Below are 17,277 nucleotides of genomic sequence, written 5' to 3' on the forward strand. Positions count from 1 at the left end.
ACTATAGTGAGAAAGTGCTGGTTTTATAGTTAAAGTTATTAAACTTTATGGATAAGTGAATTTTATAGCTAGTAATTTCAATAAGTCCGCATACATATGAAAAAATCATGATTTAACAATTTATTTACACAAATATATATAAGTAATGTTTCAAGCTTCAAAGTCGTCGTATAAAATACTTTCACAAGAGCCTCAAGTAGATGGAAATGAAAATGATTTTAGTTCGTCGTTGAGCTCAGATGAATCAGAAGATTCATTGGATCTAGCATTAAATAAAATTGAAAATCGTCCAAGAAGGAAGAAACGGAAACGTGAGAAAATGGTTAGAATCGATGGATTTGATACTCCTGCTGACTTTTATGAAGTGAGTTTCATCAGAATTGATTAATTAAAATTGATAACTAATTTATATTCTCAAATGTGTGAAGTTCTATTGATCAGAACAGCTAATACATTAAAAAATAGTTCTCACGTGGCTTGATTTACGTACACAAAAAATTTTTTTGTGGCTTGTTATTTATCTGTGCGAGAGAGAAAGTAAAGTTAAACATTCTTAATATATTCGGAAGTTTCATTGCGCGTCGACCATACATGTTATATAAACTTCATTAAAGTTTAATGTTATGAATGTGATCACGGTACAGGAAGAGTTAATTATTCAAAGAAATTCAGCTTTTATCACATCTTAATTCATTTTTTGACGTGTTTAATAAACAATCAAGTTGTGTTGTTATGGGATATAAATGATATTCTGCTTGCTGGTGGTCATGTGCGAATTTCTAAGACAGATGACGAGCCGCTTTTTTTGAGATCAGTGAGCGGAATAATTAATAACTTGATTTTGTTATTGTCGACGTTGTTGATATTAGTCAAAGAAGTTGATTTGAACCAATGTAAACAAAATGTTACACGTGTAACCATGATAGGCAAAGAATATGCTTTCATGATACAGAAAGTCCACTACGACACTTAAAAGCGGTATCGTTGCCTGTTAGGGAAATACCAGGTAATACATTAACGATTTTAAGGAATATCAATGAAATACAAATGGAATATTTTAATTAAGTGGGAATTCTGAATGGAGTCCAGTCTACTCTGATTAGAACTTCAAATTTTAAATTCGAACCTTACAACAGCAATGTTCGAAAACCATACTTGCTTACTTATCTACTGGAATTATGCTCCGACTTGGAGCCTAGATTGTTACAAAGGCTTTCTATCTGACTCTTGCTCACATCACAATTCTCAGTTTTGACATCAAATTGACATTCCCTTACTGTTATACGGCATGTTGCTTTTGGAGCACCAGTGCGCCTTTTTTGTTGTAGATTCCAAGGACGGTAAAACAAGTTCGTGCTTCCATTTCACTTACGACACTTTCTCCAGTGTTTCGCTTTCGAAGCCAGTCATACTTTTGTTTGAGTACTTATCAATTAATGTCTTCTTGACCAGTCTTCCTTGACCTTCTTTTTTGTTTGACGGTCAATCAACTGGATCACCATTCCACCTGATTCTGAGGATCTATGAAGGATCTAGGGATTCGTAAAAACCCGCAAACTTTGTAGTATCTCTGAAAGTCTGAAGTTACGAGCCAGATTTGAAACCTATACCCCGATCGGTACATATTGAGACAAATGGCAGCCACTTGGTTCTAAGTATACTACCACTTCGTCGCTGTGGTAGCCACAATCCAAAGAGTGCCGATCGGGTACAATTCCATTTAAATGTCCCTCAGAACCAAAAAAAAAATAATTTATTCGGAATGTTCTAAATCAATTCAAATGTTTTAAAATACTGCCTAAAACCATACAAATTCAATTGTTTACAAATTCCAATTTAATCTCACAGTTCATGAAATTAACCAGTACATGACTAATTGCACCTCAATAAATTAAATTTGCTCACTTAGAACATGATTTATCACCTTCCAATAGCTTTCATCACAACTCATTGTTATGATAATTTTCCTTTAACTCTTTCTCCGTAGTATCCGTGAATGACTATGTCAACTTATGTGTACATACCTACTCTGATTAATATTTTGTGTAAAGAAAGGAAAAAAAAAAATAAAAAATTTCAACAAATTAGTCTCTTATAATAATAAATGGGTATTCCTCACAATGTACAGTGTACACTGGAAAATACAATGTGTGTGATGAGATGTGAGAGAATAAATAAAAAATTGTACTGTATGTGATACGCTCCGAACTTACTCTTGGCCAGGTAGGAGATAAATGTGAGAGAGAGTATAATAATCGAAAAAAAAAATAATGCTATGATATTCACTGCTTTTCATTCATGATGCTTTTGTTAGTCATTTGTCGACTGTCATGTGAATGACTAGTGTTTTGTAAATTTTGTACTTATTGGATCTAAATAACAATAGTGTATTTTAATATTTTGATAGTAAATTGACTATTGTTATTTATTCTAGATAAATAGTGATCATCTAGGCATTTAATAGCTCTGAATAATTAACAGTAAATTATTGAAGGCATGACTACTTCCAATTCGCTCGAAACAATGCGACAGAGCGATCAGGTACATAAAATTTCATTTAAATCCATACTGACACTCTTCATGGCTATAAAGTAGCGGGTCTGCAAATAGATGCATTTTCATTTATGTGATCTTGTGCTTTAATTAATATTAGGTGGCTATTTTTAAAGTCTGTCAAGCAAATGTCTATGACAATTTATTCAAATTAATAATAGATCATGCATGGTTATTAACGACAATTTTGCAGCTAGCTGCATAAATAATTCACATTAGTTCTATATAAAAATAGATTTTAATTAAAGCATTGAAACATCTCGATAAAGCCTTTTGTTAAAATCTGTAAAGTACCTAATACAAAAAAATAATATATAATTCAATTGTTTTAATATCACCACATTTATCAACTCTTGAAATAGAATTTGATAAATGTGAACGAGAAAAATGCTTTATGGTCTCTTGACAAAAAAAGTCATCTATAATCTACAATTACACAAAAATTATTGGGCGTTAATGATTGAACAAATCGAGGAATTTTTAATTCGATATTCTAGTGAATTATCATGTAAATTGTAGTAAATTGATTTTAATGCTTATTCTGAGAACAATAATTTAAATAATTCAACGGAATTTCATGATTTAAAATTTTCAAAACTACACAATGTCAAAACATTTGTGAGGTTAATTTATTCAGAGAAGAGCAATTTAAAAAATTCAACGGAATAACATAATTTAAAAATTTTCAAAACCACACAATGTCAAAACATTTGTGCGGTTTTGACATAATAAATTGTAGGGTTTTGCCATAAAATTTTAAAATTATAGCAACAATAATCGTATAACCACAAAATTTTATTAAATTTAGTACATTTTACCGTGTTTTAAGTGTTAACAATTATTGTAAATAGTCAATTGTGTCAATTTTAAAAGAGAATAATTACGATGCTGCACCGACTTTACTTAGCAGATGTAGATATAAAACAAAATTCACGCATATTCAAATGAAAAGCAAAAAAAAATTATTTTAAAATTCTTTTCACGCTCAATTGCTTTCACTTTCATATCAAGCTTTCTGCAATCTAATTTATATGTTGAGTATGAATTACAGCTTGTATTATTATAATGAATGTGGTTGATTTTTAATACAATTAGTAAAAAAAGCATAATTGGATGTTTGAATTTTATTAACTGGATGTTCGTTTTTGATAGCAAGTCGGGTAGCTATTTCGGAAAATCTAAGGCCAGATTTATTGTAAAATATATTATTTGTTTAATGCTGTAATTCATTTTATGAACACTTATAATTGTTAATCAGTATATAACCCAATCAATAAGTGAAAACAATCAATTGATATGATTAAAGCTATATACACTACTAATAAGAATGTTATCTACTTTTTTAGGAGCTCATTGGATCGGCAAAACGCAAAAGACAATTTCTTGTGCTCGGTGGATTATGTATACTTGCCATAGTTGTAATACTTGCTATCGTCTTATCAGTTTTCCTTGTGAACAAATCAACTGATGAAAAACTGGATGATATTGTTTTAGATGACATAATTAAAGGAAAATTGCAACCGAAGAGGTTTAATGGAACTTGGATTGATGACAAATCGTTCTATTATTTCGATGTTAATGTAATTATTATCATTTTTATTTCCGAATTATGTCACAATTTAAAATTGCTGACTGTATAAATGTTTTAAACTATAATTTATAAAATATTACATTTATATTTCAGGGCGATTTTGTAATTTACAATGCTGAGTCCAAAAATCGAGAAATAAGAGTCAACACAACTTCCAGCATTTATGAGCGATTTATGTCGTCAAGTAGCTTTGAATTCTCGCCCGATAAGAAATACATCCTTCTTACAGCAAGCATCATTAAACTTTATCGTCATTCATTCTTTGCTAGTTGGCGGATATTTGATATCGCAGCAGGAACAATTACAGATGTTAAAATTAGTGAAGAAGATGACAGTCCTATCTACCGATTAGTGAAATTTGGACCTGTAAATTCGTCTTTAATTATTGTGGATAAATACAATATTTATTACAAACAATCACCAACATCTGAGTCTGTACAAATTACTAAAGATGGAGATTTGTCGACATCACACAAAATTATCAATGGAGTGCCTGATTGGGTATATGAGGAAGAAGTTTTCTCGTCCAATTCAGCAACTTGGTTCTCAAATGATGGAAAGAAAATTGCTTTTATTCAGTTTGATGATAGTACAGTTCCAACAATAACGTTACCAATTTATGGACTTCCAGGACAATATAAATATCCAGAATTGATACCAGTTAGTTATCCAAAAGCCGGTGCAAATAATCCAAATGTTAAGCTGTTTTATGTTAATTTAGAAGGTGCTATTCCTGATAACTTGCCAGAAATTAAGAAACCAGAAAGCTTACAAGCCGATCAATATCTTATCACTTCCGTTGGATGGGCTAATGGCAATGATTTGATTTCAGTTTGGATGAATCGTATCCAAAATCGTGGACTTATCTTAAAGTGTATTTCAAGTAACAATTGTGAAAATCTTTTAACATTAGACACAGATGAAGGTTGGATTGAATTCTTCACACCACCAGTATTTAACGGCGATGGAACTGAAATGATTTTCATTGGATCAACTGAAGGTTATCGTCACATCAAAGTCTTAAACTTAAATACCAAGGCTGTATCAAATAGAACATCTGGAAAGTATATTGTTACAGAAATTGTGAAGTTTAATAAAAATAACAATGTGATAATTTATACTGCAAATACTGAGGAAGACATTAAGGCACAACATGTCTATGCAGTTAAGAATGTAAACGGAGCTAAACCGGCTTGTTTGACATGCAAATTATTCGATGGACAATCATATTACAGTGCTGAAGTATCCGAAAGTGGAACATATTTAATTATTAATAGCGGAGGTCCTGAAGTTCCACGATCCGATTTATATACACTTAAAATTGAAGGAGACAACATAATGTTAGCTGATCATATGGAAATTGAGAATAATAATGACTATAAGAATCTAATGAATCGCAAAAAAGTTCCAAAAAAAATTTACGATACAATTAAATTAGATGAAGAAACTGATGCATCCGTAATGATGATTGTGCCAAGTGACCTAGATGAAAGCAGGAAATATCCAACTATTGTTGAAGTTTATGGTGGACCTGACTCATCGAGTGTGTCTAATAAATATTCCGTTGAATGGGGAACCTACTTGTCAAGTGCTTTAGATGTAATATATGTGAAAATTGATGGCCGTGGAAGTGGATTGAAGAGTGATAAACATTTACAAGCATTGTACAAGAATTTAGGAACTGTTGAAGTTGATGATCAAGTTAGAACAGTTGAGAAATTGCAAGCAAAATATCCGTACTTAGATACAACCAGAGCTGGAATTTGGGGTAAGGATTGCATTTAATTTGGATGTGATTCATGTGACTGACTAAATCAACAATTTGACGGTCTCATGAATCACATAGATTTATTTTAATTAATATAAATAGCCCTAACTAATAATGAAATTATGTAGGCTGGTCATACGGAGGATACGTGTCTGGCATGAGCTTAATGAGAGACAATAATGTCTACAAATGTGCAGTAAGTGTGGCGCCTGTTACTGATTGGGAACTTTATGGTAAGTAAATCATTAGAAAACATCACGAAATAACAATTGCAGTTCCAATTTTTAATGCATTTGAATATTTTCAGATTCAATATACACAGAACGATATATGCTTACACCTAATGACAATCCGGCTGCTTATAATGTGTCTCGCATGGCAAATTTTGTTGAAAACATACCAAAATACAATAAATTGTATATGCTTGTGCATGGAACTTTAGATGATAATGTACATTTCCAACAAGGTATGGTGCTTTCCAGAGTTTTGGAGCGTAGTGATATACAGTTCAAAGAAATTGTAAGTAGAAACTTTATGTCTGGAACTATAAAATTGTAAGTTTGTAAATAATTCACAGACATATCCCGATGAAGATCATTCATTAGCCGGAGTTCGACCCCATTTGTATCATTCACTAGAAAAATTCTTTAAAGATTGCTTTGATTTATCAGACTAGACAAAATTCAGCCTAGAAAGCTTATGATTCATCAGTATTGAGAGAGGAAGTTCTAAAGTAATTGTTTTATTCTATTTTGTTATTTTGAGAAAATCCGTTCGAGCCACCTTATTATTAATTATACGATGTTGTTGCTTTTTACCATTTTGTGTCATAACTAGTCATGTGTTGCGACTTGTATTGTAAATAGGAGAAAGAAAAAAAAGTAATGTAAAAAATTTGTAGGAATAAAATTTTATTTCTAAATAATCAGAGCTTAATGTCCACTCGGATTTTGTATGGTAAAGTCAGTTCCATATAAAATTCGAGTTGATTTCAAGCTTTGCAAAAGACTTTGAAACTAAAAGTGTCTCAACTAATAATTTATTGCTATAATTATCCCTCAACCATGATTAATTAATAATAAATAGATTAACATTCAGTGCTATAAATTAATATTTTTTTTTCGTGACATGATAAACAAAAAGTAATCAGTTATAGTTCATCCAGAACGCCTTTTCCATCAAACATGGGTAGCATCTTCATAGCAATCTGTTTGAAGCGTGGATTTGCGTATATACGAGATTTAAAGCCAATAGCACGTGCATCTGTACACATCAATGCTTCAAAATCCGCCTCTTCATCTTCGCAAATATGTATCGGGAATGTAATCATACAAGAGGAAAATGCTGTAAATATAAAGGCATTGAAAACAGCTGATTGTGTTGGAGATAACAGGAATAAGGGTCATTACCGTAAAACAATTTTTTGAGCACCTGAACTTGAAAGTTATGTAGTGATGGGAATTTTTTCATATCATAATTCAATCTAGTCAGGAGCTGCTTAACTTCATTGTAATAGAATCGAACCATCTCATCCATCTTCTCCAATCGCATGTCGTCATGAACAGACGTGAAGAGAAAATACTGTAAAATAATTTAATAAGCAATTAAGATAAGTTTCGGGTGGCGATTAGATAAGAAACTGTGTATGCTTACATGCAAGTCGAGTGCTGCTGAGCCGAAAAAGAAAAATTGAAAGTCTAATATCACAGCTTTTTTTGGATTATTTGGGGCTTCATATTGAAACATAACATTATTAGTCCATAAATCACCTTGATTAAGGCAATTAAAGTCACCGTCTTCACAGTCGAATGATTTACGTCCTTTTTCAATTAAATTGGGAACTAATGCTGTTAATTTTTTAGCATAATATGATGATTCATCCCAATCAGTCCAATTTGCGATTTCCTTTGCCAAAACCTCAAGACTTGACTTGAAAAATACATGAAATGCGTCAGTTCTTCTTGTGTAGAATCCAGTATCGAAATTCTTAAAGACATTCTTGTCCTTATCATGTAAGACGACCGATGCTGCATGCATACGCGCTAAACATTTTAAACTGAGTTTGACGTGATTCATATCCAGTCCTTTAAGTCGATTTGCCATAACGAAATTCCGTTCGTTTAAATCCTCAAGGACAATCAGATTGAGATCGAGATAAACAGCCATGACCTTTGGGAATGTCTTCCCATCTTCACCAATTGTACCAAGAATATCCTCAAATTCAGGTATGATTTGTTGATAGAAAATCATTTCCTTATTTTGGACATTGTAGTTTCCACTACCGAGCTTATCAAGTGCCAAATCATTTTGTGGAAGTGTCTTTAAGATGCAGGATATAAAGTCAATTTTTTCAGGACTCTTCTGATGGAAGTAGTAAGTTCCAACACGATACATAACGGATGCAAAATTTTCACCTTTACCGCCACAGTGCATGACTTTAAGGAACTTGACTCTTATGTCCCTGCTCTTAAAATGCTGACACAGCACATCCTCTAATAAATTTTTATTCAACCACTCGGGAATTTGATTGACATCAACACAAGCTTCATCCTTTTTAGTATCACTTTGAAGTATATGCTGGTTAATAAATTCACCACTAACATCCACTAATGTTGCACCTGTTTCGCTCATTTTTTTTTATTATGGGTTACTGCTTTATCTCTCTCTCGGAATCACTTTAATCAAACTAGTTTCACGGTCAACGATGAATAGCTTTTATAGTTTTGAAGGAGCAATTTGATGATGCACATTGCAATCTTTTTTTTTAAGTCCATATAAATCATTCATGTCTCATCTTCAAACAATTTGTATGGCATGAGACTCTAATATTGGGATTAAATCTTTAAGATTTACATGTGACTGGATGTTTAGGGGATGATATGGACGGGAGAATTGAGATTGTATGGAAGTTGATCATTTAGTCGCTTATATACGAATGTCCTTGAAATTTGTGATTTAGGGGCTCTTGTTCATTTGAGTTTTATCGGTATTTAGTGCCACATAACCTCAATCTACTGCAGTGGTGGGCAATTTTAGATAATGCTATGAAACGTATGTCTTGTACGATTACAGTCGAGGCTAACAATCAAGGTTTGCTGTGAAAGGTTGCCCATCACCAGGGTGGGTTTTCAAAATCATAAATCAAATCAAAATCATTTTGAAAAGATTTTAAAAATGATTTTGATTTAAATCATTTTGTTCAAAGATTTTTTTTAAGATTTATGATTTAAATCATTTTGTATGAAGATTTTTTTGTGATTTATGATTTAAATCAAATTGTATGAAAGATTTTTTTGGGATTTATGATTTAAATCAAATTGTATGAAAGATTTTTTTGGGATTTATGATTTAAATCATTTTGAATGAAGATTTTTTTTGGGATTTGAGATTTAAATCATTTTGCTTGAAGATTTTTTTTGAGATTTGAGATTTAAATCATTTGCATGAAGATTTATTTTTTGAGTTATGATTTAAATCTTTTATATGGAAGATTTTTTTGGGATTTTAAAATCCCTCTGTATTAAAATCTTCCTTGAAATATTCCAAAAGTTCATTACATATCCACAGTTTCATTGATTGTTCCTAATGATGATCACGCAAACTGAATCTCATTTGATTTGCCCAATTCCTTCCAGGTTCCAATGCTTTTAAAGTCGGTCCTGACCGTTCCTCCAATGAATGTTTAAATGTCGAAATGTGACTATTGGAGCTTTTACATAAAATTGAGTTTGAGGACTTATCAAATCAACATATTCATACTGGATCTGGATTGTGTGACTTTAAAAACCGTTACTGGATCTTTTAGATCCAACCATTTTAGATAAAAATTACAGCAACCATTGGTTTTATGTACTTTGAATGAGAACAATTTTATTTTAGGGGTTTCTGTTTCCTGTGGACTGTTGCTTAAGTATAAAGACATTGCTGAGGCATATCATGATCGTTCATGTCCGGATGTAGCTGGAAGTGAGGAATTGACTACTTCTAATGCTATGAATGCATGTTTTTGCGTACATTCATTGTGAAATTGATCAAAATTGGTTTAACTCAGTCACAGGACTGGATAGGCACTGGAACTGCCCAGTTCCTTTACATCCAAAAAAAAAATTTTTTGTTCCTTTTTCATCAAGGAATCACCTCCAGAAGTTTGAAATTTTTGCGGAACTGACCGGTTCCTTCGGTTCCCAATGGTTCCAAAACATGTACATGAAGTCAAATAAGTATTCCTTTCAATTTAAGTAGTTTGCAGTTATTGGGTACCGAAGGAACCGGTCAGTTCCGCAAAAAATTTCAAACTTCTGGAGGTGATTCCTTGATGAAAAAGGAACAAAAAATTTTTTTTTGGATGTAAAGGAACTGGGCAGTTCCAGTGCCTATCCAGTCCTGTGACTGAGTTAAACCAATTTTGATCAATTTCACAATGAATGTACGCAAAAACATGCATTCATAGCATTAGAAGTAGTCAATTCCTCACTTCCAGCTACATCCGGACATGAACGATCATGATATGCCTCAGCAATGTCTTTATACTTAAGCAACAGTCCACAGGAAACAGAAACCCCTAAAATAAAATTGTTCTCATTCAAAGTACATAAAACCAATGGTTGCTGTAATTTTTATCTAAAATGGTTGGATCTAAAAGATCCAGTAACGGTTTTTAAAGTCACACAATCCAGATCCAGTATGAATATGTTGATTTGATAAGTCCTCAAACTCAATTTTATGTAAAAGCTCCAATAGTCACATTTCGACATTTAAACATTCATTGGAGGAACGGTCAGGACCGACTTTAAAAGCATTGGAACCTGGAAGGAATTGGGCAAATCAAATGAGATTCAGTTTGCGTGATCATCATTAGGAACAATCAATGAAACTGTGGATATGTAATGAACTTTTGGAATATTTCAAGGAAGATTTTAATACAGAGGGATTTTAAAATCCCAAAAAAATCTTCCATATAAAAGATTTAAATCATAACTCAAAAATAAATCTTCATGCAAATGATTTAAATCTCAAATCCCAAAAAAAATCTTCAAGCAAAATGATTTAAATCTCAAATCCCAAAAAAAATCTTCATTCAAAATGATTTAAATCATAAATCCCAAAAAAATCTTTCATACAATTTGATTTAAATCATAAATCCCAAAAAAATCTTTCATACAATTTGATTTAAATCATAAATCACAAAAAAATCTTCATACAAAATGATTTAAATCATAAATCTTAAAAAAAATCTTTGAACAAAATGATTTAAATCAAAATCATTTTTAAAATCTTTTCAAAATGATTTTGATTTGATTTATGATTTTGAAAACCCACCCTGCTAACTGCAACACAACCCCAATAATTGTTGGACTATAGAAGAGGCTAGATGGGGCAAATTTCATCAATGAGGTAAAAATGGATCCAAAATAGCCATCGCGGAACCATAAGAGCCTCGATACGTCGATTTGATGTTTTTCCGGTACTCTAGGAGCTCGGATTGATTACTTGATGCCCTAGATGTACAGAACAATTGTCATTCATGATCGCCTGTTGATGGTGCCTGACGCTTGCTATATCGATGGCTGCCGCTTGCCAATTATCAATGTGAAGTAGGATACTGTCCCAAGTGGCCAAAAGCACTTTAGAACTAGTTTGAGACAAGTTGATGTCCAGTTGGTGACTATCCCTAACAGGTAAAGAGCATGCTTTTACGGTATAGAAAGACTACGGTACCCGAAAGATGTCTCTTTGTCTGCTAGGGTATGCAGCTTTAACGTATTTTTGTCCACTCAGGTCCACTCAGGCCTATCAACAGCCTCTCTCCATTAGAACTCCCTGGCAGACAATGAGCATGCTCGCATAATTGTTCATAATTCAATTCTGTGAGCATACTCATAAGCATCGAGACCCCTACGAGAACTCAAAAGTAAATCATTTTTGATGTAATCTAACGACCTCGACTACATATTTCAGTAGCCCTATTCTCCTAGAAGATTTGCACCACATTAATCTTATTTAAATAGTTATGAGGAGTAAGAATGAATATGATAAAAACGTGTAATATGAGTATTTCTTTTTAGCATGTGTAGAGCATTTTGTTTGAAAATGAGATTCACTCTGTGTCAGTTTTGAATTTGATTGTTTACTATAAAGAAGTTCATTGAGACGACATGCTGATTAGTAGCAGGTAATGATGAGATAACTTAATTTAATAAAGGAGTGAGTGAAAGAATTGTGATTTATGAGTGAGTGGGTGCAAAATTTTAAAGAATTAGTGTCTGATTCTAGTCAGTTCCTTCATCTAATCCAAAATGGCTTAAATTCTCCCATTATGACGTCAGAATCGCGTAAATATGTACATAATAGTTTAAAATTCCGACAAAATTTCCCCGCAAAGGAAGTATAACTGAATTAAATAATAATGTCAAGCACATTGCATAATATGATAGTTCTCATTGAGTCTCCTGTAAAGAGCTTGACTAACTTTTTCATACAAATGTTTTTGGTCACCCTATATCAATGAAATCACATTTATGTCACCCTGTCATCATAGAATTCAATTCGTTGTCACCCTATATTTTAAATATTGTTCATTTTTTAAGTCATCACACACACAGAATCTATGAAAAGAAGTTGCGACGGAACTAAGAGTACTAGTTTGAATTTAATTATGCTTTAGGGTCATTTCAATTGTTAGAAAAAAAAAAAAAAATACAAAAAAATTCAATTCTTATCAAACTAAATTAAATATTCGGAAGAATCCCATATTCAGTACTGTTTGAGACGCTGTCGTGATAAGACCTAAAGATAGTGAAATATTAAAAAGTTTAGTTGCCAATAATAATATATTCATAAAAAATGGAAATGTGAGAATTTTATTGATTATTTTTTAATGTTAAATTGATGCAGCAACATAATTAATTATGCTTAATATTCTCATCCATGCAGATTAAAAAGTTTATTAATCCTTTGGTGTTCAATTGGTTTAATAAGTGGAGCAAATGAGAAAGAGTATGAATGTACAGTGAGACATAATACAACATTCTCTCAATTTGAGGATAGATTTACAACATGCGTATTAAAGAATGTTAATTATATATCCGGGAAAGGATTAAAATTTTCAAATTCAACAAATGATATTGCATATAATAAACTTAAAATAACATTTATTGAATCAAATGTTGAAACTGTACCAAATATGTTTTATACATTTACAAATTTGGAAGTCCTAGAGATGAATCAGGTGGGATTGAGAAATATATTTCAACAATCATTTCAACATGCCTCAAATTTACGTGTTTTTCATGCGTATGAAAATAAAATAACTACACTTGACGCCTACTCATTTGTTGAAGCTATTAAATTGGAATATCTCGACCTCTCACATAATAAAATAGCAAATATTAATGTTGAGGCATTTAAGGGCTTGAGCAAATTAAAGGAATTGAGTTTAATTGATAATAGAATATCAATAATTGATGAACAAACGTTTGAGCCATTGAAGGCCTTGACCTGGATATGGTTGGATCGTAATGAGATTAAAATTATCTCATTGAGCTTATTTGTCAATAATCTCAATCTCAAAGGAATGAATTTCAATAATAATAAAATATCTGCATTCTCGACCATCTTACTGGACAAGCTACCACAATTAAGATTCTTATTTCTATCAGGCAACAATTGTACGTCACAAAATTTCATCAATACCGTCATCCAATATAATGCAAATATAAAGAAAGAACTATCATCATGTTATGCTGAATATCGTTCAATTGTGCCTAATGAAGAGGAAAAATATCAATTAAAAAATGTATTGCGCGATGCTGAAAAGGCAAATGCACAATGTGAAACGGATAAGGCTGCATTACTCGAACGACTTGAGACAACAAGGCAACAATTGGCGAATCTACAGTATAAAAATGAAAAACCGAACTAAAATGACATAAATATCACTTCCAATATACAATCGCACGTGCTTTTTAATGTAATAATGGAAGTAACTCTCTCTTTTTATAAATTTTCTTCTATTTCCCAACTTCCAATTCCTTTTCCTTTTCCAATAATTGCACTTGCGCACGACTTTAGTGTTGCCAACTCACGAGAAAATGTATATCCTATCCTCTATACCAGTTTCATACTAGCCAGTATAGCAGTTGATATCAATAGAAAGAAAAAAATCAATTACTGGAAGGAATTCCGTCAAAAAAAGTTGAAATCTTTTTTTCAGTAAGAAAATCTATAATTTGATAAATTTTTAAAGCTTTTTAAACCTTATAAAATTGATAAATTAACATTGTGATAGTCACTGACTTGATTCCAAGTGTTAGATTCGCGTAATTGACAAGAGATTCGTGTCAAAAATGGCATCGATTTAGTTATAGGAACTAAATTTTAAAAGACAAATTATATAATTTGTTGGACATCGGGAAAAAAGTTAAGAAAGTTTAAAAGTAGAAGGACATACTAAGTCTGCGGACCTTTTTAATTGTTAAGTAGCTAAATAATTAAATAAAAATGGCACAATATACGCAATATTCTGGTGGATATGAAGAAGAACAATTTGGATATGAAGGTAATCAGCGTGCAGCACCGTCAGGTTATGGTGGTGCTGTACGTCCTATGGTTGATCCAGAAGCTGAAGGAGAAGTTGATCCAAATTTGTAAGTTTGACTTCGTCTTACTTGACGGAATTTCCATTAATCATTTCCAACATTTTCCAGATATCCACAACCCAAAGAATCTACACACAAAATTCGTGGACGATATGACATTATTGAAATGCTTTGTGGATCTGTAGATCAGGAACTGCTGACCGTGAAAACATTTTACTTCTTCTTCTATTCAGCATTCGGTTCATTATTTCCATTGATGGGAGTCTATTTTAAACAAATGGGTATGAATCCATTCCAATGTGGATTGTTAGTTGGATCACGTCCGTTTGTGGAATTTTTATCGGCACCATTTTGGGGAAGTTATGCAGACAAGTCGAAAAAGGGTAAAATACTTCTACTTACGTCCCTTTCAGCATGGATTGTATTTACACTGCCACTTGGTTTCATCCAACCACCGGCGTCATCATGCATACAGCAATACAATGACTCCTACTATGAACTTAGAACACCAGCAGTTCCACGTCTTTTAAAGAGAAGTGTTGACAATTTACGTGTGCTTATTGACGATCCAATTAACAATGAAGTTCACGTACGTACGCGTCGTGCTGTTCGTCCAGTTTCAGAGGCCGGAGTATCACCATTAAGTGTTAGCTATGCCAATAATTATGATGAACAAAGACAAAAGAATTTGGTATCACCACTTTGGAGCAGTATTGTGTATCAAACGGATGACATACAGAAAGCATTCTTCCTGCTCATGCTGCTCGTCATCATCGGTGAGTTCTTCTCGGCGCCAGCAATTTCTCTTGCTGATTCAGCTGTTATTACACTTCTTGGTGAGGATTCTGATCGTTATGGACATCAACGAATGTTTGGATCATTGGGATGGGGTGTTGCTATGTTCTTCGTTGGTATTGCCCTGGATCATTCAACATCATTCCCAGATCATCCATGTGGACCAAATAAGCAGGAGAAAAATTATACAATCTGTTTTGCCACATTTGCAGTATCAATGACTGCTGCATTACTTGCTGCCACCCAAATAAGTTTTAAATATCCAGAACATCCAGAAGAGATGGAATTCCAAGAGAAACCAGCCGATCATGTGTTGACAAAAGAGGATGAAATGCAAAATCAATTGGCAACACAATTGGGCATTCCATCATTGGCCACTGGAGGTGGTGCATCATTGCCACAACAACAAGCACCACCACCATCATTGGGAGCACAGACAAAGATGTTTGCACAACGATTGACAACACAAACACCTGAATGGATCTTGGTATTTACGCAATTTAAGGACATCAAGTGTGCATCATTCTTATTTGTTGCATGGCTCATGGGCTTTGGTATTGGCTTAATATTTACATTCCTCTTCTGGCACTTACAAGACTATGGCGGTTCACCGACATTGTTTGGCGTCGCATCAGTTATTAATCACTTGAGTGAAATATTTGCATATTTCTTCAGTTTCCGTCTTATTACACAAATTGGTCACGTAAAAGTAATGAAAAAATTATTTTTTTATCGTCTTGCTTGCAAATTAAATTAAATATTTTTCTCTGTCTTTCGAAAGGTCTTATGCTTGGGATTGTTTGGAAACTGCATTCGATTCTTGTACATCTCATGGGTTAGGTATGTATGAAGTTTATTGCCATTTTAAATATGGTTCGTCAGGCCGTCAGACTTGAGTTGCAAAACAGGTGCCTGTGACAGGCAAAAACCGTACAAATTCTTGATAATTTGTATGGTTTTTGTCCATCCTTTTTACAAAACCATACAAATTATCAAGAATTTGTATGGTTTTTGCATGTTACCGGCATCTGTTTTGCAACTCTGCTTCAGACAATAAATGAAGTCCTGCAGCCTTAGACGAACTGTAAGTTACAGTCCAGTACTGCAGTCCTGCGCATCTAACATGCAGGAAATGCAGTTCTTGGCTGAACCTTACTGTTTAATAATTAAAATTTAAATCCATCAACTATAATTTATTAGGAATCCATGGTGGGTATTACCATTCGAATTGATGCAAGGTATAACACATGCTGCATGTTGGGCTGCATGCTGCTCGTATATTTCACACAACACACCACCTCATTTAAGGTAAGATTGAGTTTTTTGACACCAGAGTTGTAAAACTGACAATTGTCACAGACAAAAACCATACAATTTCTTGTTTTGTCAGAAAAACCATACAAATTATTGGGAAATTGTAGTGTTTTTGACTGTGACAAGTGCCGGTTTTGCAACTCTGTCTGACACCTACTACTGGAACTTCTAACCAAGAATATAATTACACATATCGTTTTAATTATAGAACAAGTGCTCAAGGTGTACTACAAGGCTTACATCATGGCTTAGGTAGAGGTTGTGGTGCTGTTATTGGAGGTAAGCATTAAAATTAATTCATAACACGATAAATTGAACTAATAAATTGAATACAATTATAGGCTTATTTGTAACATACTTCGGCTCGAAGCAAACATTCAGAGGATATGGAATATTTTGCTTATTTGTGCTGGTCGCCTTCGTATTTATTAACTTTTATCGTAAAGATACAGGCTTTATATCTAACATACCCACAACAGAAGATCCTCATCAAGTAAATTTTTATCAATTAGCATCAATTAAATTACTTAATTAATTGTGATTGTCTTCAATTTAAGGTTGCTGAGGAGACAAGCCATTTAGCTCCACATGGTGTCCCATCAAATCCGATTCCAAGTAAAAATTTATTTTTTTCGACATTTTAACTTTCTACTTAATGC

The 17,277-nt window shown here is 32.9% G+C and overlaps 4 protein-coding genes across 7 annotated transcripts in view; 3 read left to right on the plus strand and 1 right to left on the minus strand.

Annotated features, from left to right (window-relative positions):
• The first annotated feature begins 130 nt into the window (after nucleotides 1-130).
• On the plus strand, nucleotides 131-6,837 carry ome (dipeptidyl peptidase 4 omega). 2 transcript variants are annotated; one of them, XM_070651615.1, is made up of 6 exons: nucleotides 131-364; nucleotides 3,900-4,133; nucleotides 4,238-5,912; nucleotides 6,041-6,145; nucleotides 6,220-6,431; nucleotides 6,490-6,837. In XM_070651615.1, exons 1-6 carry the CDS (start codon nucleotides 146-148, stop codon nucleotides 6,586-6,588), a joined length of 2,544 nt encoding a protein of 847 aa, XP_070507716.1. In that variant the 5' UTR covers nucleotides 131-145; the 3' UTR covers nucleotides 6,589-6,837. The 2 variants fall into 2 exon arrangements, with proteins under 2 accessions (XP_070507716.1, XP_070507717.1); XM_070651616.1 differs by lacking the exon at nucleotides 131-364 and adding an exon at nucleotides 2,310-2,541.
• Nucleotides 6,815-8,543, minus strand: LOC139099192 (uncharacterized). The gene is made up of 3 exons (XM_070651589.1): nucleotides 7,566-8,543; nucleotides 7,322-7,493; nucleotides 6,815-7,256 (listed from the first exon to the last, which is right to left on the minus strand). The coding sequence occupies exons 1-3, from the start codon at nucleotides 8,541-8,543 to the stop codon at nucleotides 7,063-7,065; spliced, it is 1,344 nt and encodes a 447-aa protein (XP_070507690.1). The 3' UTR covers nucleotides 6,815-7,062.
• Nucleotides 8,544-11,768: 3,225 nt separating this feature from the next.
• On the plus strand, nucleotides 11,769-13,833 carry LOC139099168 (leucine-rich repeat transmembrane neuronal protein 2-like). 2 transcript variants are annotated; one of them, XM_070651560.1, is made up of 2 exons: nucleotides 11,769-12,084; nucleotides 12,846-13,833. In XM_070651560.1, the coding sequence occupies exons 1-2, from the start codon at nucleotides 12,068-12,070 to the stop codon at nucleotides 13,831-13,833; spliced, it is 1,005 nt and encodes a 334-aa protein (XP_070507661.1). In that variant the 5' UTR covers nucleotides 11,769-12,067. The 2 variants fall into 2 exon arrangements, with proteins under 2 accessions (XP_070507661.1, XP_070507663.1); XM_070651562.1 differs by lacking the exon at nucleotides 11,769-12,084 and adding an exon at nucleotides 12,681-12,763.
• A 573-nt stretch (nucleotides 13,834-14,406) lies between these two features.
• jef (major facilitator superfamily domain-containing protein 6 jef) overlaps nucleotides 14,407-17,277 on the plus strand; it is a 92,223-nt gene continuing 89,352 nt past the window's right edge. For both annotated transcript variants that reach the window (XM_070651557.1, XM_070651556.1), the window contains exons 1-7: nucleotides 14,407-14,557; nucleotides 14,618-16,013; nucleotides 16,086-16,144; nucleotides 16,505-16,612; nucleotides 16,827-16,897; nucleotides 16,960-17,111; nucleotides 17,176-17,233. In XM_070651557.1, coding sequence (XP_070507658.1) covers nucleotides 14,412-14,557; nucleotides 14,618-16,013; nucleotides 16,086-16,144; nucleotides 16,505-16,612; nucleotides 16,827-16,897; nucleotides 16,960-17,111; nucleotides 17,176-17,233 — 1,990 coding nt within the window. In that variant the 5' untranslated portion in view covers nucleotides 14,407-14,411. The remainder of the gene's footprint in view (nucleotides 14,558-14,617; nucleotides 16,014-16,085; nucleotides 16,145-16,504; nucleotides 16,613-16,826; nucleotides 16,898-16,959; nucleotides 17,112-17,175; nucleotides 17,234-17,277) is intronic.

This window comes from Chironomus tepperi, unplaced genomic scaffold (assembly GCF_022539635.2).
Source record: "Chironomus tepperi strain 1889 unplaced genomic scaffold, CSIRO-AGI_Ctep_v1 contig_465, whole genome shotgun sequence".
Lineage (NCBI taxonomy): Eukaryota > Metazoa > Arthropoda > Insecta > Diptera > Chironomidae > Chironomus > Chironomus tepperi.